The sequence below is a fragment of the Oncorhynchus gorbuscha genome, linkage group LG03 (genome assembly GCF_021184085.1).
Source record: "Oncorhynchus gorbuscha isolate QuinsamMale2020 ecotype Even-year linkage group LG03, OgorEven_v1.0, whole genome shotgun sequence".
NCBI classification, from domain to species: Eukaryota; Metazoa; Chordata; class Actinopteri; order Salmoniformes; family Salmonidae; genus Oncorhynchus; species Oncorhynchus gorbuscha.
The window spans coordinates 21,426,235-21,448,943 of NC_060175.1; the positions used below are offsets into that span (position 1 = coordinate 21,426,235).

General features: G+C 42.6%; 1 protein-coding gene across 3 annotated transcripts; it reads right to left on the bottom strand.

Annotated features, from left to right (window-relative positions):
• Positions 1-1,465: 1,465 nt before the first annotated feature.
• LOC124027925 (tumor suppressor candidate 2-like) lies at positions 1,466-17,953 on the bottom strand. Of its 3 annotated transcripts, XM_046340140.1 has the most exons (5): positions 17,817-17,953; positions 7,471-7,759; positions 4,651-4,938; positions 3,689-3,809; positions 1,466-3,253 (listed from the first exon to the last, which is right to left on the bottom strand). In XM_046340140.1, exons 3-5 carry the CDS (start codon positions 4,803-4,805, stop codon positions 3,188-3,190), a joined length of 342 nt encoding a protein of 113 aa, XP_046196096.1. In that variant the 5' UTR covers positions 4,806-4,938; positions 7,471-7,759; positions 17,817-17,953; the 3' UTR covers positions 1,466-3,187. The 3 variants fall into 3 exon arrangements, with proteins under 3 accessions (XP_046196096.1, XP_046196086.1, XP_046196102.1); XM_046340130.1 differs by lacking the exons at positions 7,471-7,759; positions 17,817-17,953 and adding an exon at positions 7,088-7,341; XM_046340146.1 differs by lacking the exons at positions 1,466-3,253; positions 3,689-3,809; positions 17,817-17,953 and adding an exon at positions 17,573-17,777 and having other exon boundaries at positions 4,799-4,938.
• Between the last annotated feature and the right edge of the window lie 4,756 nt (positions 17,954-22,709).

Here is a 22,709-nt window from a genome sequence, read left to right on the forward strand (position 1 = left end):
CAAGCACAGTCATGTACAGAGCCTTCTATTTACAACAGACATTTACATTAGAAGGCTCCCGTCATGTCTAGCTAGATTTTACCACTATGTATACCTCTTCCATGGAGCTCAGAGTTAACTGAGGATACAAGAAGCAATTTATCAGACAAAAGCCCATAAAACAGACAGACATGATGGGCCCATATGGCGTAGATTATAAGATTAGAAACTCCCACCCCTTACCCAATTAAAACCTATCTTGCTGTCTGCAGGGATCTCAGAGTCTGTCCTCAGAAGGAAATTAGAGACTACAGGGGACCCGTGTGTAGGTGAGTAGCCAATGGGGGCTCGGAAATTAAATTAACGTCCCCCCTGAGAGGCAGGCGAGAGAGGTGCGTGTCTGTGGACATGTGATTCAACAGATTGTGCCATTGTGAACATGAATGTGCTCTGGCCCAATGTTGATCTTTTCCACTTTAGGCAAAGGTCTGGAAGTATACACCCGTTAGATAGGGCAGGCTTCCACCACTTCAATATGACTGGCTGATAAAGTCATCTGAAAAGTACAACGTCTGAAAATTTCCCTTGGAGCACTGATCTCATCAGTTGGTCAGTACAATGATGTTGTATTGGGCAGAGGGAATCGCCTTTCTGTTGGGGTCGCTAGGGGAAAAGCTTGAGCCAATCACTAGTACAGGAGGCTAAAGGGCAAAAATCAAATTACAAATACTCCCCCTTGTGGCTGAATCAGGCACAACTATTGTTACCAAACAAATAACTAACCTACTGATATTGTTGCACTCCACTCTCAGGCCTAGTTACATGGTCTGTAACGTGATTGAATGTGTGCGTTTATATACTGAACAAAAATAAATGCAACATGCAACAATTTCAAAGATTTTACTGAGTTACAGTTCATATAAAGAAATCAGTCCATTGAAATAAATTAATTAGGCCCTAATCTATGGATTTCACATGACTGTGCAAGGGTGCAGCCATGGGTGGGCTTTAGAGTGCATAGGCAGACCCACTTGGCAGCCAGGCCCATTCACTGGGGAGCCAGGCCCAGTCAATGAGAATTTGTTTCTCCCCACAAAAGGGCTTTACGACAGACAGAAATACTCCTCAGCACACCCACACCCCACCTCAGATGATCCCGCAGGTGAAGAAGCCGGATGTGGAGGTCCTGGGCTGAAATGGTTGCACGTGGTCTGCTGTTTGGAAGTACTGCCAAATTCTCTATTACGACAGTGGAGGCAGCTCATGGTAGAGAAATTAACAATCAACTCATCATTTGCATTGTGTTGTGACAAACCTGCAAATTTTAAAGTGACCTTTTGCCCCTAGCACAAGGTGCACCTGTGTAATGATCATGCTGTTTAGTCAGCTTCTTTATATGCCACACCTGTCAGGTGGTTAGATTATCTTGGCAAAGGAGAAATGCTCACATTTGTGCACAGAACAAAATAAGCTTTTTGTGCATATGGAACTTTTTGGGGATTTTTTATTTAAACTCATGAAACATGGGACTTTACATGTTGGGTTTATTTTTGTTCATTGTATGAGAAATCAGTGTTTGAGGACCGTGTTGGGTGCACATGTGCCCAGGGAGACAGCAACCTTGCCTTAGGTCCAGCTCTGACTTGACTCCTTCGGGTTGGCGAGCCCAAGCAGATTATTATGTTCAGATGGTGACGGAAACAAATGTATAAAAAACTACAAACAGGCATACCTAAACTAAAGAGACAACATCAAAACGAAAGGCTTCATGGCCACCAAACCAACCCAGCAGCCTCATGGCTCTCAAGCTGGGACACTGACTATTGACCAACTGAATTGGCAGCACCTGATGTGCTTATCAACCAGGCTCAACACCTGGACAAGGTTGCTGCTGCCCCCTGGCGGGGGAATGGAGTGTGGAAGTGGTAGTGAGCTGTAGTGTGCTGTCTAAAATAAGTAACCTATTCCATAACACTATCCATGAACACAGATATGGGGAGAAGAGAACACAGAAATTCCACAGTTGAAAGAGGGAGACATCTGTTTCTGTAATGGAATGTAGAAGACAAAGGGACCACGACCCAACTGGATACATTTTGAGTTGTAATTAAAAATAATGCCATTATAACAGTTAAAATAAATTAACAGTGAAATGTATTGCGCTAAAGCAGTGAAGGAACAGAGGACTTTCCCAGGGGGACTAAAGTTCGTGCTTCTCTGTACGTGTGTCTGAGGCCTGGGCCCGTGCAAAAAAAAAAAAAAAAAAAAAAAAGCAGTTCAGTAGCATTGCTGAGCTAGGATCAGACCCCAGCCCGCCCCCCGTCCCTTTAATGTCAATGTGATTCACTATGATGATCTCAAAAGTTAAAACTGATTCTAGATCAGCGCATACTCAAACATTTCATAAAGCCCTGGTCTTGACATCATGATCACCACAGCCAGTCAAACATTACAACACGTCACATTAAGATAAGCTTAGATCACATTGGCCACCAATTGTCTAGCTCCATCATGGGGAATGAGAAGCAGAGCCATCGTCACGCATGGTGGAAATTATATCAAGCCAATGGTGTTTTTTTGTTTTACTTGTAAACATAAAATGTGCATTAAATATTCCTATATCTCTGACCTCAGGATATGGCCCTAATAGCTGAAGCCCTATCATTACTCTGGAAGCTCTGAAGACTGAACAGGTATCGGAAAATCTCACCCCTTAATGCGTACAGATGGTAAATTAACTCTCTAGGGCAGGGTTTAAAGATATAGGATTGCCGGCCTATTTTGAGAGACTCTACTTAACAGCCCATGGTTCAACTCAAATTGTCCCATTACATTCTTCTTACAAAGTACAATGGATCCTCCTACCAGAGCACACTGCTGCTGTGAGACAGGCAGACAAGCTGTTGTCACACTTCATTCCATATCCACTAACACACATACTGTAAATATTTAACGTGAGCAATAATTATGTCTCCAGCCATCTTAACTGACGTGTTTCACAGATCCACATGCAGGTGCTCAACACAATCATGTGTTTAGACAGCCTGTCTATCATCACAAGTCAGGGCTCCGGCCAAACATCATCATAGGGAGACCACGGTGGTTTAGAGGGCTTCAGGGTAAAGTATGGGTGGAGAGGGAAACAGGGGGACGGAGTTGACACATTGGCTAGTCTGAGTCTGGTCTCAAAACGTGGCTCCAGGCTTCATCAAACCTCACAGAGAACGACAGGGAAATCCACATGGATGCAGGGGTGCTCCAGCTTTATGGTTCCCTATATGGGAAAAAAAACAAAAGAGACAGAATGATGAACACAACTAAAACTAAAGCACATGATCATTCATTAGTTACCTAAACATTCAGATGTGAGATCAGGATATTGGATATCGCCATATCGGATATACTGGTGTGGGTGTGGGACAATTTTCATCATGCATACTAGGGGGGTGTCCAATAGAGTTTCTATTGGAGAAATTCAGATTGGAAGCAAACAGGAACTTCCCTATTTCACCCTTTTGGTTGCTAGCAAACACACCCCTGAATTTTGTATTCCAAATGGGGGCCATTACCTGACAGAGGGGGCCGTTACCTGACAGAGGGGGCCGTTACCTGACAGAGGGGGCCGTTACCTGACAGAGGGGGCCGTTACCTGACAGAGGGGGCCGTTACCTGACAGAGGGGGCCGTTACCTGACAGAGGGGGCCGTTACCTGAGGTATGAGGTTTTTCTGGATCTTCTTCAGTTTGGCCCTCTTGCGGCCGTTCTTCGTCACAACCGTCTCCTCATAGAACTCGTGGGCGAGGTCTCCATCCTCGTCAAAGTACAGGGAGCTGAAAGCAGATAAGACATAAGGGTTACTGCTGGGTGTGGTCTAGTCTGATTCATCAGGCTGTAATACACAATTAATTGGTATATACAGCCTTGGACTAATTCCTGCAAAATCGTGTAGCCAGAATGTTGAATATAATATCATTTAAACTTACTCTACCAATTGTGAGATTTATCCGTAAGCTGCTCAATTTTTTAAAACAAAATATCCACAGGAAAGTATTGCTTATCACAACTTTCTAGAGAGCCGGGTTGATTCGGTTCAGTACAAAGAAAAGTTTGTTTTATATTCAATATTCTGTTCTCCCATCAATAGCTATTGAACCAAGCATTCCATGACAATGAACAGTTGTACAGTCTGAATTAGGGGAGGATGGAGAACAAAGACACCTTTTTTGTATGCCAATTTCAATTGGTCTCCATCCTCCCAATTCAGAATATATAAATGTTCATTGTCATGGCATGCTTGGTTCAATAGCTATTGACAAGAGAAAACCAAATATCCAACATAAAACAAACTTTACTTTGGTGCTGAACCGAGCCATACACCTACTGGCTCTCTAAAAAGTTGAGTAAACAATACTTTCCTGTAGATATTTGGTCAAATTTCAAGCAGCTGAAGATCAAACCACACAGACAACCAGTAGAGTAAGTTTAAAATGTCATTTTATTCAACATTCTTTCTTGTAAGGAACATTTTAATTATTTTGCAAGCATTAGTTTGAGACTGTACATACCAATTAATTGTGTTACAGCGTGATTAATCAGACTAGGTGTTCTCCACAGATACACTACCTGTTTTAGAACACCTACTCATTCAAGGGTTTATGATGCTGTATTTACCTTTGTCTGGTAAACACGAAGGGCGTCGCCCTTTGGAAACTTCGGAGCCTCGCCAGCGACTGTTCGTCGACTCCCTCTTTGGTTGGATCACCATCAACACTGCCTGAACCAGCAAAAGGCCAATAACCCTTGGTTTTGGAGCCACTACCTCCCATCTTCAACTGTAGGACATTATTTTCTTGGCCAGACTGCACCCAGGAGATGTAGCTAGTTGGTGCTCGATGAAGGTGTTGACAGTTTGAGACAGGGACGTTGTTAATCAAGTAGAAGACAGTAGCTAGCTAGAATCTAAAGGAATTACAGAGAAAGGAAGTTACTAGAAGCTAGATATGGATGAATGGTGACAAACATTTCCCTGGCAGTTGCTGGTTTTGCTAGAGACCACATTACCTGCAGTCTTAGCTATGTTGACATCTTTTGATAGCTAGCTAGCCATTTGTGACTATTTAGCATGAGTTCGTGGTCTTTCATCTAGTATTCTATACTCAAGCAATAAGGCCAGATGGGGTGTGGTATGTGGCCAATATACCATGACTAAGGGCTGTTCAAGATCACAACGCAACACGGAGTGCCTGGATACAGCCTTAGCCGTGGTATATTGGCCATATACCACAGACCCCCCAAGGTGCTTTATTGCTATTATAAACTGGTTGCCAATGAAATTAGAACAGTAAAAATAAATGTCATGCCCGTGGTATACGGTCTGTTATACAGCAGGTGCTTCTAATCCTGAATGCTAGTTGGTTAAAACCGCTTTCCAGCCGGTGTCTATTCCACAAATTACCATCGGCTAAATCTGACGTTAAAATGCCCATTTCATGTGACCATACGCAATCCACCGTCTCATCAACCCAGCCAGGCAATATATAAAGTTGATCTCCACTATGAAAAGCAACTAGACATTCTCACATTTATGGGCTCCTGAGTGGCGCAGCAGTTTAAAGGTACTGCATCTCAGTGCTAGAGGCATCACTACAGATCCTGGTTCGCTTCCAGGCTGTATCACAACCGGATGTGATTGGGAGTCCCAGCTTTCCCATTGTAATGGGAATGTCAAGAGTCTGGATGAGATACAGCATTTCTCAGCAAGTAGAAGGTATTGTTTTTACGGATATATACAAAGAAATGTCAATTGAAAAAAGCTACAACGAAACAAAGTACAGCTAGTTTACACTTTCCAGCTTCAGTTTGAAGTGATTGTGTTAGTTGTGTTGTTGGCTAGCTCCTATCAACAACAGTGACGTGAAGAGAGAGCACATTTTCTATGCCAGGCGAAATCACGTCTCATTTGCTCATTGTTATGGATGTAGCCAAATAAATGTCACTAGAAAGCTGCTTAAACAAATGCAGCTACTGTTGTTATTCTGGCTGCACTGTTTGGCGTGACTAAGTTAGCCATAGTTGGCTAGCCAGCAAGCAAGATATAAGAACGTTGCCAGCCAGTATGGTAATGGAACATTTAGAACGAAAACCTGGGTCGCGTCCATAGATACAGAACAAAAAGACTGAACGACTGGGTCGCGTCTCTGGCAACCGAACTGATAGAACGAAAGACCAGCCAGCCAGCTTGGATAGCAACACAAATTGTCAGGACTATAGCTTGTGGAAGGATGAAAGAATATGAATAAGTTAATCAAAATAACATGAACATGTCAATCATTATTTGAATATGTTGCTAACCCGTTGCATAAAATAATTTGTCTCGTTACTAACACTCCATGCCAATATACCCTCCAAACACCAGCTTCTCAGTCATTATGACTTAATTATAAACTTGGTGGTTCAGCTCTGAATGCTAATTGGCTGACAGCCATGGTATATCAGACCGTAGACCACGGGCATGACAACATTTATTTTTACTGTTCTAATTACGTTTGTAACCAATTTATAATAGCAATAAGGCACCTTGGGGGTATGTGGTATATGGCCAACATACCACGGCTAAGCGCTGTATCCAGGCATTCCGTGTTGCGTCGTGACTCAGAACAACCGTTAGCCGTGGTATATAGGCCATATAAACACACACCCTCGTGCCTTATTGCTTAAATATACCACAGCCGATCAGCATTCAGGCCTCGAACCACCCAGTTATTTTTTTTAAACATAGCAAACGAGCAAGGTAGAATTGAGGCTGGCGTTAGTTTCCCAAACCAATATAGCTTAGCTAGCTGTTTACACCAACGACGTCCTGTCATCATCCATAGCTATCTAGCCGACAACTCACTTATAACTTTCCTGTTAAATAGCAGAATGTCATATCTGAAACAGGTTGAAGTATTGAGCTTGGCAGAACATTCCAGCGTGTCTGAGGCGGTGATATGCTAGTTGTAGCTAAGGCCCTTCAGAATATTAGATAACTTGCTACAAAACGCCATACGTGCTGTCACGTTTCCATTTGATTGTTACATGCTTGAAAGCGCATTCACTATCGCCATACCCAGAGTAATTTCAGCGTGATGTCGATTGAAATCTAGTAAGCGGTAACTTCCTTTGACGACGAATGCCTTCAAAACACAAACAGCTCTCTCACGCTGAAAAAGCTAGACACAGCTTTCAGCCTCTCCCTCACTTCCGTCAAATGGAGGGAATGTACCTGCGTCACTTCCAGTCTATTATTTTTATTACTTTCCTTGTTGGAAAGGAGATGAGGAAAGAGAGCAGATAAGCAAAATAGTCTACTCTAAAGTGGGTGATGTAACGGAGCGGCCGCTCGAGAGAGAGAGGACATGTTCATACATTGTGTTTGGTATCATATTAAGTGAAATTATTTGAGCACGTTCATGACAGTGCATTTAGGTTATATTGCCTATGGACACTCACTCTGGTTTTGACGTTCACGTCGCTCAAACAGGGCGAACTTGGCCGGGTTGTCCACCACAGTGAACTTGTTGAGCAGGGCCTCTATGACCTCTCGTACCTGTGTCCGGGAGCCTATGTGCAGGTGTTTGGCTGTATCTTTGGGGAGGTAGAAAGAGGTCCGGCACTTCATTCCCCCATCCAGCTGCCCCGATTCCTGTGGTGAAGACGCCTTCCAAGGGGGTGGGAGTGACACGGGACGAGTCAGCTTAAAAAGGACCCTGATGAAGCCAGTGTATGATCCGTCTCGTTTCTGAAAAAAGGATACAGGAACATAAGCCCTTAGATGGATTGTCAATGGGCATGTCAATACAGTGTGAACATAACGTGCCTGAGGAACTCATACACTGAACAAAAATATGAATGCAACATTTAAAGTGTTGTCCCTATGTTTCATGAGCTGAAATAAGATCCCAGAAATGTCCCGTACGCACAAAAAGCTTATTTCTCTCAAATGTTGTACGCAAATGTGTTTACATCCCTCTTAGTGAGTATTTCTCCTTTTCCAATATAATCCCTCCACTTGACAGGTGTGGCATATCAAGAAGCTGATTAAACAGCATGATCATTACACAAGTGTACCTTGTGCTGGGGACAATAAATGACCACTCTAGCGGTTTTGTCACACAACACAATGCCCCAGATTGGCATGCTTACTGCAGGAATGTGCACCACAGCAGTTTCAGCACAAACTGTCATACAATCAATTACAGTCAATTAGTATTTGGGAGCATTGCCTTTAAATTGTTTAACTTTGGTCAAATGTTTCGGGTAGCCTTCCACAAGCTTCCCATAATAAGTTGGATGAATTTTGGCCCATTCCTCCTGACAGAGCTGGTGTAACTGAGTCAGGTTTGTACTTCCTGACTGATGTCTTGAGATGTTGCTTCAATATATCCACATAATTTTCCTACCTCATGATGCCATCTATTTTGTGAAGTGCACCAGTCCCTCCTGCAACAAAGCACCCTCACAACATGATGCTGCCACTCCAGTGCTTCACGGTTGGGATGGTGTTCTTTGGCTTGCAAGCATCCCCCTTTTCCCTCCAAACATAACAATGGTCATTATGGTCAAACAATTCTATTTTTGTTTCATCAGGCAAGAGGACATTTCTCCAAAAAGTACAATCTTTGTCCTCATGTGCAGTTGCAAACCATAGTCTGGATTTTTTCTGGTGGTTTTTAAGCAGTGCCTTCTTCCTTGCTCAGCGGCCTTTCATGTTATGTCGATATAGGACTCGTTTTACTGTGGATATAGATACATTTGTACCTGTTTCCTCCAGCATCTTCACAAGGTTCTGTGCTATGGTTCTGGGATTGATTTGCACTTTTCGCACCAAAGTACATTCATCTGTAGGAAACAGAATGCGTCTCCTTCCTGAGCGGTATGACGGCTGCGTGGTCCCGTGGTGTTTATACTTGCGTACTATTGTTTGTACAGATGAACAGGGTACCTTCAGGCATTTGGAAATTGCTCCCAAGGATGAAGCAGACTTGTGGAGGTCTACAATTTTTTTCTGAGGTCTTGGAAGATTTCTTTTGATTTTCCCATGATGTCAAGCAAAGAGGCATTGAGTTTGAAAGTAGGCCTTGAAATACATCCACAGGTAGACCTCCAATTGAATCAAATTATGTCAATTATCCTATCAGAAGCTTCTAAAGCCATGACCAAATTTGGGGGAATTTTTCAAGCTGTTTAAAAGCACTTAATGTATGTAAACTTCTGATGCACTGGAATTGTGATACAGTGAATTATAAGTGAAATAATCTGTCTGTGTCACGACTTTGGCTGAGGTCGGCTCCTCTCCTTGTTCGGGCAGCGTTCGGCGGTCGAAGTTACCTGCTTTCTAGTCATCACCGATCCATGTTTCCTTTTGTTTTGTCTTGATTACGCACACGTGATTTCTATTCCCTTATTATGTTCCTTATTTAACCGCTGGTCTACGTTTTGTGTTACCGTGTGTGTTGAGGGTTCTCTCTATACGTGATGTTTCCTTGTTGGAGATATTCAGTTTTTTTTTTGTATTAATATTTTGAGTAAAGACTTTTGTGGTTTTCCTCAAACCTGTGTCCTGCGCCTGACTCAGACAACGAACCCAGCACATTGTTAGTCTGTAAACAATTGTTGTAAAAATTACTTGTGTCATGCACAAAGGAGATGTCCTAACCGACTTGCCAAAACTATAGCTTGTTAACAAGAAATTTGTTGAAAAACAAGTTTTAATGACTCCAACCTAAGTGTATGTAAACTTCCAACATCAACTGTATATGTTCATTAAAAGTAGTTAAACCTACCCCACAGTTTGTCATTATACAAGAAGCAAACATAACATGGTGTCAGATTGGTAGTCGCTATGATGAGACAGAGAAAAGAAAGGAGTAACTGCAAATTTCTGTGATGAAAATTGAACTTTCTACCACAAGTCAAGTGACGTGAGTAGTTAAAGATGCTAGCTTGCAAGAGCGATGGCAACGAGCGGCAGCAGCGAGAGCGAGGCTGCATTGGAATCTGTTGACAAGCAAGTTGATGAGCAACATACCGAAGTAAGAGAAATTGACACTGTACCTGTTTCCCGTCATAGATAGACTTAGTCCTCCTACTCCTATGCAGTAGGAGGCGGTGAGAGAGCATGGCGCCGACAGAGATGGTTCGAGCTTCGAGTTCTTAGGAAACTATGGATTCTTTTTTAAATGTATTATTTCTTACATTGTTACCCCAAGAAATCTTATTACATACAGCCGGGAAGAACTATTGGATATAAGAGCAACATCAACTTACCAACATTACGATCAAGAATACGACTTTCCCAAAGCGGATCCTCTGTTCGAACTGTCATAGTTGAAGTGTACCTATGATGAAAATTACAAGCCTCCCTCATCTTTTTAAGTGGGAGAACTTGCACAATTGGTGGCTGACTAAATACTTTTTTGCCCCACTGTATGTAGCAGGCGAAACCTCGAGGACAAACCATTCAGATTCTTTTTTTGAAGTCACTCTCTTTTCAATGGGTTTTCATTGGGAATGCAGATTTCTAAGAGACCTTCTTGCAGTTCCTACCACTTCCACTGGATGTCACCAGTCTTTAGAAATGGGTTGAGGTTTTTCCTTTGTGTAATGAAGAAGTAGCCATGTTCAAAACAAGGGTTACTTCAAGTGTATTGTTACATAGAGGCACGTGACCAGAAAGGTAGCGTCAGTTTGTTTTCTTCCTGTATTGAACACAGATCATCCCGTCTTCAATTGTATAAATTATTTACTTTCTGGAGGTGCTATCCTCAGATAATAGCATCGTTTGCTTTCGCCAAAAAGCCTTTTTGAAATCTGACATGTTGGCTGGATTCACAACAAGTTTAGCTTTAATTTGGTATCTTACATGTGTAATTTCATGAAAGTTTGATTTTTATAGTAATTTATTTGAATTTGGCGCTCTGCATTATCACTGGCTTTTGGCCAGGTGGGACGCTAGTGTCCCACATATCCCAGAGAGGTTTTAATTGACCCCCCATAAATGTAACGGACATGTACCAGGAGCTGTGCCAAGCCCGCCACGTCTGTTGACTCATCCAGCTGTAACGCATAAAATACACTGGCTTGTATGTGAAACAGTAATTGTTTCAAAACATCTGCCATGTCACTGATGCGTCATGAAACAGTGTTGTTTGATGAAAATATTGTCAGTATAGTTTTTTGGGCCTTTTCCCCCAGCATTGTCCCAGCCATATCCGCAGCAGCAGGAAGAATTCCACAATAGTATGGGGCTTGCCTGTCCTAGCCACTCGGTAGCTCACCATTAATGGCATCTGTTGCTCTTATACATGTCTTACTACACGAAAGTTGTCTTAATTTTTGTTTTAAAAAAATCCTGTGGCTTGTTTTTAAAATTGGCATGTTTTGTTTCTAAATATCTGCGCAAGAGTGAAGGTTTAATCGAGATGTGAGATACTTTTGCACATATAACACATTGTGGCTGATGAAAGGCACTACTCCTAAAATAAGTGAACCCCAAATCAATGTAGTTCTCATCATATTTGCGCGTCTTCAATGGTCCAACATCCCTGTCTGTTGTTTGGTGCTTTAGCGGGTAAAGTGTCAGTAGCTCTTCGGCTGCATCAATTTCACAACTGTCAGTGTCTGTGCTAGCTGGGCTAACAACAAATGTAGAATTATAATGCGAGCATTGGATGTGCTCCTGGAAGCAGAACAACTTGTGTTGTCAATAGGTGCAGCTGTAGTACTGCTGGTAGTAACAGTACTACTAGTAGAGCTGGTATGTGTCTCTATGGACACCGGGCCCAGGTGTTTCCTATGTAGCTGACGACCCTCCCAACCCGCCCACCGACATCCTAATAAGGAAACAAGAACAAAAGAGAATAAGGCAGACGCAGTGGGGGGGTCGTCACACTAGTAAAACTGACTATCCTACCGATCCTCGACTTCGGCGATGTCATCTTCAAAATAGCTTCCAACACTCTACTCAGCAAACTGGATGCAGTCTATCACAGCGCCATCCGTTTTGTTACCAAATCACCTTATACCACCCACCACTGCGACCTGTATGCTCTCGTTGGCTGGCCCCTCACTACATATTCGTCGCCAGACCCACTGGCTCCAGGTCATCTGTAAATCTATTCTAGGTAAAGCTCCGCCTTATCTCAGTTCACCGGTCTCGATAACAACACCCACCCGTAGCACACGTTCCAGCTGGTATATCTCACTGATCATCCCCAAAGCTCCGCCTTATCTCAGGTCACCGGTCACGATAACAACACCCACCCGTAGCACACGTTCCAGCAGGTGTATCTCACTGATCATCCCCAAAGCCAACACCTCATTTGGCTGCCTTTCCTTCCAGTTCTCTGCTGCCAGTGAATGAAAGAATTGCAAAAATCGCTGAAGTTGGAGACTTTTATTTATATCTGAGCAGCTAACCGATCACTGTAGCTGTACATAGTCCATCTTTAAATAGCCCATCCAATCTACCTATCTCATCCCCATACTGTTTTATTTTATTTACTTTTCTGCTCTTTTGCACACCATTACATTACATTTAAGTCATTTAGCAGACGCAGTATCTCTACTTGCATATCATCATCTGCTCATTTATCACTCCAGTGTTAATCTGCTAAATTGTAATTATTTGCTCCTATGGCCTATTTATTGCCTACCTCCTCATGCCGTTTGCACACACTGTATATAGACTTTCTTTTCTCTACTGTGTCATTGACTTGTTTGTTATTGGCTTGTTTATTGTTAACTCCATGTGCAACTCTGTTGTTGTCTGTGTCACACTGCTTTGCTTTATAATGGCCAGGTCGCAGTTGCAAATGAGAACTTGTTCTCAACTAGCCTACCTGGATAAATAAAGGTGAAATAATATTTTTTTTTTTAAGCATCGAGACATTAATCTCACATTTCTTTTAGACTAACATGTAGTTTTCAACAGCGAAGGTTTGTATAAACCTTGTTGTCTGTTTCTCTGACATTTGCAACATTGTTTCAATATTCAAATTACATCTCCAGCATTCCCATAGTAATGAACGTGTCGGGAGTCCGGATGAGAGAGCATGCAGCGTTTCTCAGCCAGTCGAAATCATGAATCAGCTGGCATCATTTTTTAATGGATATTTACAAAGAAATGTTCATTGAAAAAAAGGTGTGCAGCTAGTTTGCAATATTTCCAGCTTCAGTTGGAAGTGATTGTGTTGGCTATCTCCTCTGAACAACAGTGACGAAGAGAGAGCATATTTTCTATGCCAGGTGAAATCGCGCCTCATTAGCTCATTGATATGGATGTATCCAAATAAATGTCACTAGAAAACTGCTTAAACAAATGCAGCTACTCTTGTTATTCTGGCTGCACTGTTTGGTGTGACTAAGATAGCCATAGTTGGCTTGCTAGCAAGCAAGAGATAAAAACGTTACCAGCCAGTATGGTAATGGAACATGTAGAACAAACATCTGGGTTGCGTCCACAGATACAGAACAAAAAGGCTGAACGACTGAGTCGAGTCTCTGGGAACCGAACCAATAGAACAAATGACTAGCCGGTTTGGGTAGCAAACTTAGATTTGTGTCGGGACTATATATTTTGCAAACATGAAATACTATGAATAAATTCATAAAAATAAAGTTCATGAAAACATGTTAATCATTATTTGAATATGTTGGTAAGCCGTTGAATAAAAGTGATAATGCCTTGAAGCCAATGTTTGGAGGATATGTTGGCACGGTTTGCCAGCCCTCGTCTTTGTCTCGGGTCTAACAACACCTGTGCCAATATATCCTCCAAACACCAGCTTCTCGGGCAATATTACTTAAATAAAAAACACAAAGGCTTCATAATTCCTAAAGGTCATGTTAACTGACTGATATTATCTCATAACAAAACATAAGATCTCCTCATTTCTGTGTTTATTCCAAATCCCTATTCATTCCCCCAAAACAATTCCCATAGGGATGGCTGAACGAACCAGAGGTAACTAATTTCCGGGTTTTTAGGATTACAAGCTATATTTTTTAAATTAAAAATGTAACCTATATTTAACTAGGCAAGTCAGTTAAGAAAAAATATTATTCACAATGACGGCCTACCAAAAGTCAAAAGGTCTCCTGCGGGGACGGGGGTCTGGGATTAAAATAAATACATGCAATATAAATATAGGACAAAACACACATCACACCAAGAGAGACAACACTACATAAAGAGAGACCTAAGACAACAAAATAGCAAAGCTGGCGAGCTATATTCCAAATGGATCACTAGACTATACACCCTTGTGGAGATCTGAGAAGACTTTATTTCTATAAGAAACATTGTGAAACTTCCCCCTAGCCTATCAGAGGGCAAGGGGGAGCTATTACAATTTTTACATTTACATTTGAGTCATTTAGCAGACACTCTTATTCAGAGAGACTTAAAGTTAGTGCATTCATCTTAAGAAAGCTTAAGATACCACATGTGACATCTTCTCTGGTCTCCACAAGTGCATAGGGTCTAGGCCATATATTTTTGATGGCCGTTGCAGTTTCATTCTTCACTTAAAACACAGAAAAACATGCAGTCCAAAGGTTATTTTAGAAGACAAGAATGTTCCCATGCTCCTGCTATCCCCTATGCTCTAAAAACACCAGGTTTCCTGCTGATAGGGTCGTGCTCTGGGACAAGCTCTCACCTGATTGGATGAGAAAACAAATCCAAAAAGCAGGCTGTTTGTCTCATGGAGTAGCTCACATATTTGAGAAATAATCGACTTAATCTAAAGATTAGTCTGATTAGTTATCTTTATTAAGATGCAATAAGACAGCTCTGATTCCCAATCAATAACCATCCTATTGGGATGAGTACACATTATATGGGAGAAATATTATTTTAAGGCTCTATCACACTATAGGAAAAAGAGATTGCTTCAGAAAACATGCTCACACGCTTATATATATATTCCTGCTTGTGTGAATGTCTGACTCTCTCAACTCTCACACAAATTGACATGCTGCACACACACGCACATACACTGAGAATAACAAATATTAAGAATACCTTTTCTTTCCATGACATAGACTAATCAGGTGAATCAAGGTGAAAGCTATGATCCCTTACCGATGTAACTGGTTAAATAAACTTAAAATCAGTGTAGATGAAGGGGGGGGACCAGTTAAAGAAGTATAACGGTCCTTCTGTAGCTCAGTTGGTAGAGCATGGCGCTTGTAATGCCAGGGTAGTGGGTTCGATCCCCAGGACCACCCATACGTAGAATGTATGCACACATGACTGTAAGTCGCTTTGGATAAAAGCGTCTGCTAAATGGCATATATATATTTTTTAAGCCTTGAGACCATTGAGACATGGATTGCGTAGGTGTGCCATTCAGAGGGTGAATGGGCAATACAAAATATTTAAGTGCCTTTGAACAGGTATGGTAGTAGATGCCAGGCGCACAGATTTGTGTCAAGAACTGCAACACTGCTGGGTTTTTCACACTCAACAGTTTTCCGTGTGTATCAAGAATGGTCCACCACCCGACGGACATCCAGCCAACTTTGACACAACTGTGGGAAGAATTGGAGTCAACATGGGCCAGCATCGATGTGGAACACTTTTGACACCTTGCAGAGTCCATGCCCCGATGAATTGAGGCTGTTCTGAGGGTAAGGGGGGTTGGGGGGTGCAAATGTTTGGTGTACTCAGTGCGTATACCCACAAACCAACACACATACAGTGATCGCATGCGCATACACACACACACACACACACACACACACACACACACACACACACACACACACACACACACACACACACACACACACACACACACACACACACACACACACACACACACACACACACACACACACACACACAGAGGGTTGGATACTTACTAGCACAGTTTAGGCTCTGTTTGTAAAGGCCCCAGATGAATTCTCCACACAGGTCGCACCATGTGATCTGGGTGTAGCTGCAAGGCTGGAAGTCATGTCCCTTCCCACCCTGCCCTGTGAACAACGAGGGCACCTCAACTCTCACACTGTCCCCCACCAGCTGGACCACCTGGCTGGACCTCTGGGAATCTCTCACCTGCCTGGGAGTCAGGGGTGCTGCTGGGGGCGGAGCGGCTGGTGGTTCCGGTGCCAAGCTCAATGCGATCATTTAGGCTGAGATCTTTCAGCTCAATCAGCTCACACTTGGAGATCCCGTTGACCCAGGCAAACAGCCGGGCAATGGCATGTGGGGACTCACTGCCCATGGTTAGCATGGACTACACCTACACCTGGTCCATGCAGCGAACTCAGTCTCGCTGTTATTAATCCATCCACAGACCATTGCAGCATCCGTATTTTAAGCCTTGATCATGTCAGATGATGTCTATCTTGCAGAGAAAGTGTTGGCTGTAAAGCTATCTATCTTCGGCGTGATGAGCAGTGTGCCAGAACAGGTGTCAGCTGAACAACATCTGCTCTTGGAGTCCTCTTCAGGCTCTGTCACAGACCAGCCAGGCTTTCTAAATCAGAGGGATTTTTAAAAATAAATCTTTCTACAGGAGTTCTATAATCACAATCAGACTTCATCACATCCCAGTATTCTGACTGCTGTCTATACTTGGAACAGAAAGACAGAAGATGAACCAGCTGACTGCACTCATTCCTTTCACCATGCCATTCGCAGACTTCATTTTCATCCACCAAAACTAGAGAAAGATTTACATTTTCTTTAACAGTTCAACAGCAATAAAAGTAGTTGGTAGAATACAGCTGGCTCTGGCTACATATGAAATATAGCCTACAAATGGAAAAAAATGAGATTAATATTTGTTAGCCAAAACCAGGATTCATAAGATTATATATAAAATGTGGGACCAGTTGACAAGTTTGATCTTGCACGAGAGCACAGCAGAGAGCATAGCTTTCACGTGACAGCGAATGAGGAAGATATTTCAGATATTCAATGGAAACTTTTGACATGACAGAAACATTACAACATGACAGGCCATCTGTATTCATGTGACTGTTGGGAAAGAGGCACTCAGCGGGGATCGACATGAGGAAAAAATGATCCATGACTATACAGACTGTAGACAAAAAGGCACTATTCTACTAGGGAATGCATCCAATTGAGAGGTTGAATGACAATAGCCTATCTATTGCTAAGCATGTGCAGTATGCTCATTTAGGTTTTAACTCCTGGAATAGAATAAAGGATTTCCTTCACTCTGAATTGAAAGTGATAAATCTTAGCTAAAAGAGCAGCCCTGACAAAGGTCGACCCCTTAGACCCCCTAGCTGTGACCAAGTCAAGTGCAACTATAATATTTTTGATATTAGGAATGCAGTTGTTGGAGTTGGAACGATTGTGTCCCCTATAGCGTAATGTATTGACAAGAATAAGAACAGGCGCTGCACGGTCACACCTCGCCAACTGGGTCACCACTACGTGTAGCTCAGCAACAACTATCCACATTGGTTACAAATTAGTTCCACAGACTCGACCATGTTTAACAGTTTTTTAAAAATCTATAGGATAAAAAGGAAAGCCTATAGTGTATATTGGTGTTAAATGGTAATTTACCATTGGAGATGTCATCACATCGTTTCTTTAAACGCAATTTCACACTAGGCTATAGATGTATATATATTCCAGAACATCACTATTCTCGATGACAATGTTAATAACGACCAGTTAACCACCGGTTTTAAACCGATGGCTCTCTGAAACCGGGTGAGCTACCCAGTTTCAGTGACACCGCGCGCGACCCACCATGATGCACCACAAACTTTACGTTCGTAAAAGATGATTTTGGAAGTCTGCTCACCTCTCTTTGTGTTCAGCTCCTCATCATTGGTTACGTATTAACCGTGGGCAAATGTTGACTGGGGTCCAAGGTTTAGGGCCATAGATTCGTTTTTTCTCTCCCCAAAACTGTCAATCTCATCAATGTTTGCGCATGCACACTGTCGTCGAGAGATTACTGATGCCTAATCCGGTCCTGTTTCATGTCGTTCCCCACTCATCCGTTTACCCGGATAGCTTCTTCTCCATCAAACAGAGCATAATATTTCTACATTTACTACTTCCAAAGGCTACAAATTCCTGGATTTTTTCACTTTAAAAAAAAATAGTTGCAAACAAGTTGCAAGTACATGCCAATAGAAAGCTGTCCAGCGCTGAAGGTGCTGAAATCGATCAGCAGCAAGGTCTGAGAGAAAGTAAGACAGTCCATTTTATGAGATGTGATATTAAAATACTAGACTAGGTATGTCATTTTGAATATTAAAATATTAATCAGATATGATATTCCAAGACAGTGTGTAATTTGCAATTCACAAATGCCCTATAGAGAAGTTGGCTGTCTTACCGATTAAATATTAACATGTTCAATGTTTTGGAAATCACCCGAAGAGAATCCTCGGGTTAGAAATATGGAGCTATGTTCTCCAAAACACACAGTGGAGATGTAAGCAGAGACATTAGGCTATATTGTGTGAATTTTAAAGGCAATATATAGAACAAGATGAATGTGTGATAAAGTGATAAACAGCAGGTGTGGGCTATGGGGAGGCAGACCCCCCCCCCCATAGTTATCTGCATGGTTGGCATATACACTATCATGTTCCCTGCTGTTTATGGTTTGCGCCCAGCATGAATTTATGTTCATCCTTGATCTTCTTCCCTACTCAGAGAGGAAGTCCCATCTTTATCAGGGCCAAGGGAGGGACTCCAAGAGGCCATAGTAGATAACAAACACTGGGCTGAGAGAGAGTCTGACACTCAGCCATGGGTCACAATAGTGTGAGGAATCCTCTACTTCTCTCCCATTGGAAAAAAACACACTTTTAATTGTTTTTCAATTCTGATTTGCTATGGCTGCTGAAAACCGCTGAGCCCTAGGATCATGCCTCAGGACTACCTGGCCTGATGACTCCTGGCTGTCCGCAGTCCACCCGGTCGTGCTGCTGCTCTAGTTTCAACTGTTCTGCCTGCGGCTAGGGAACCCTGACCTGTTCACCGGACGTGCTACCTTGTCCCGGACCTGCTGTTTTCGACTTTCTCTCTCTCTACTGCACCTGCTGTCTCGACCTCTGAATGCTCGGCTATGAAAAGCCAGCTGATATTTACTCTGTGAGGTACTGACCTTTTGCACCCTCTACAACCACTGTGATTATTATTTGACCCTGCTGGTCATCTATGAACGTTGGAACATCTTGAAAAACAATCTGGCCATAAATGGCCATGTACCCTTATTATCTCCCGGCACAGCCAGAAGAGGACTGGCCACACCTCAGAGCCTGGTTCCTCTCTAGGTTTCTTCCTTTTTCCTATCCACTGTGCTTCTACATCTGCAATGCTTGCTGTTTGGGGTTTTAGGCTAGGTTTCAGTATAGCACTTTGTGAAATCTGCTGACATAAAAAGGGCTTTATAAATACATTTGATTGACATTTGATTGATTGATTGAGCGAAAGAGCACATGGTGTGAGCACATGTAAGTAGACAGACAGTTGGTTGCAGTGTGTCTTCATGTTCAAATCAATTCAAATTTGATTAGTCACATGCGTGGAATACAACAGGTGTAGGTAGACCTTACAGTGAAATACTTACTTACGAGCCCTGACCAACAATGCAGTTTTAAAAAATATGGATCAGAATAAGAAATAAAAATAACAAGTAATTAAAGAGCAGCAGTAAAATAACAATAGTGAGACTATATAGAGGGGGGTACCGGTAAAGGGTCAATGTGCGGGGGCACCGTTTAGTTGAGGTAATATGTACATGTAGGTAGAGCATTTAAGTGACTATGTATAGATGATAACAACAGAGAGTAGCAGCGTGGTGTAAAAGGGGGGGAGCAATGCAAATAGTCTGGGTAGCCAATTGATTAGGTATCCAGGAGTCTTATGGCTTGGGGATAGAAGTTGTTTAGAAGCCTCTTGGACCAAGACTTGGCGCTCTTTTCAGTTGGCGCTATTCCTGTGGGGGAATAGCTTTTGTCGTGCCCTCTTCACCACTGTCTTGGTGTGTTTGGACCATGATCGTGTTGTTGATGTGGACACCAAGGAACGTGAAGCTCTCACGTGAAGCTCTCACGTCCACTGCAGCCCCGTCAATGAGATTCGGGGCGTGCTCGGTCCTCTTTTTCCTGTAGTCCACAATCGTTTCCTTTGTTCTGGCACTACGCACTACCCTCTGTAGTGTCTTGCGGTCGGAGGCCGAGCAGTTGCCATACCAGGCAGTGATGCAACCAGTCAGGATGCTTTCAATGGTGCCGCTGTAGAACATTTTGAATATGTCACGCCCTGACCTTAGAGGGCCTTCTTAGCTCTCTCTTTGGTTAGGTCAAGGTGTGATTTGGGTGGGAATGATAGTTTTCTATTTCTTTGTTGGCCGGGTATAGTTCCCAATCAAAGGCAGCTGTCTATCATTGTCTCTGATTGGGAATCATACTTAGGCAGCCTTTTTCCCACCTGTGTTTGTTGGTAATTATTTATTTTCTGAGTGTTTGTGTGTGCCACGGTTGCGTCACGTTCCAATTTACCTGTTTTTTTGTGAAAGGTTTCACTTTGATTTAAGATGTGGAATTAGATGCACCCTGCGCCTTGGCTCATTTATGATAGGGAGTTTGAAGACAGCAAACGTGACAGAGGAACTGAGTACCCATGCCAACTCATAGTCCACAATCATCTTCTTTGTCTTGAACACGTTGAGGGAGACGTTGTTGTCCTGGGACCACATGGTCAGGTCTCTGACCTCCTCCCTATAGGCGGTCTTGTCATTGTTGGTGATCAGGCCTACCACTGTTGTGTCATCGGAAAACTTAATGATGGTGTTGCAGTCATGAGTGAACAGGCAGTGTAGGAGGGGACTGATCATACACCCCTGAGGGGCCCCTGTGTTGAAAATCATCGTGGCAGATGTTGTTACCTACCCTTACCACCTGGGGGTAGCCCGTCAGGAAGCCCAGGATACAATTTACAGAAGGAGGTGTTTAGTCCCAGGGTCCTTAGCTTATTCATGAGCTTCGAGGGCACTATGGCGTTGAACGCTGAGCTGTAGTCAATGAATAGCATTCTCACGTAGGCGTTCCTTTTGTCCAGTTGGGAAAGGGTAGTGTGGAGTGCAATAGAGATTGCATCATCTGTGGATCTGTTGGAGTGGTATGCACATTTGAGTGGGTCTAGGGTTTCTGGGATAATGGTGTTGTGAGCCATGACCAGCCTTTCGAAGCACTTCATGGCTACAGATGTGAGTGCTATGGGTCGGTAATAATTTATGCAGGTTACCTTAGTGTTCTTGGGCACAGGGACTATGGTGGTCTGCTTGAAACATGTTGGTATTATAGACTTAAACAGGGAGAGGTTGAAAATGTAAGTGAAGTCACTTACCAGTTGGTCAGCGCATGCTCGGAGTACACGTCCTGGTAAACAGTCTGGCCCTGCAGCCTTGTGAATGTTGACCTGTTTAAAGTTCTTACATCAGCTGCGAAGAGCGTGATCACACATCCTTGTGGAACAGCTGGTGCTCTCATGAATGTTTCAGTGTTATTTCCCTCGAAGCAAGCATAGAAGTAGTTTAGCTCATCTGGTAGGCTCGTGTCACTGGGCAGCTTTAGGCTGTGCTTCACTTTGTAGTCTGATGGTTTGCAAGCCCTGCTACATGACGAGCGTCAGAGCCGATGTAGTACGATTTTGATCTTAGTCCTGTATTGATGCTTTGCCTGTTTGATGGTTCATCGGACAACATCATGTGACAGATCATGTGACACTTAGATTGCACACAGGTGGACTTTATTTAACTAATTATGTGACTTCTGAAGGTAATTGGTTGCACCAGAACCTATTTAGGGGCTTCATAGCAATGATGATTTAAAAAAAACATGTTATATTTTTTCATTTCACTTCACCAATTTGGACTATTTTGTGTACATCCATTACATGTAGTTGATCCCCCAAATATGTATTTTTTGATTTTATGTTACAGTGAAAATTGGTTGTCAGATTTTGCTGTAGACTACAATGCATTATGAAAATATGTCTAAAGCATGTAATAAAACACTCCAAACCAACTCGTATTACATCACACTCTCAATCTGAATAATGCTTTTACACTCAGGTTATTTTCACTGTGACATAAATCAATGTTTGAATAATGCAGTTTACAACAACTAAAATGTGCAAATATGGATTCATAGAACAGTGGAAAACAAAAAAAAACACAAGAAAAGTGCAGAGACATTATCCAGAATGAGATTCTGTTGTAATATGAGGTAGTTTTGGAGTGTTTTATAACTAGTCTCTCTGTGTTTCATAATTTTCCTTCAATTTGCAAGAGGTTGAACGCATCTCACCAGAGAAAGCATCCGAGCGAGCCAAACAGCTCCCCCCTCTTTCTGTATGTGTAGCCCATCTGATGTTGTCTGGTCAAAAAGAGTATGACACTATGGCCGCCCATAGCATTGAATGCAAGGGAAGCCATTAAGAAAAAGAAAAAAAAAAGTATAAAATAATATCCAATTAGCGTTGAGCTAAACTGAGTGAGCTCAAATGTGAAGGGTCCTACACACCAAAAGAAAGGTGTCAAGGGAAGCCAGTTTGGATCTATCTTCACTCCAAACACATCACATCAAAATACCAAACGACAGACAGAAAACTTGAATTGTTGCATCTCATTGTGTTGTTGTCATCCGATGGCTAAATAGCTCAAATGAGCCCT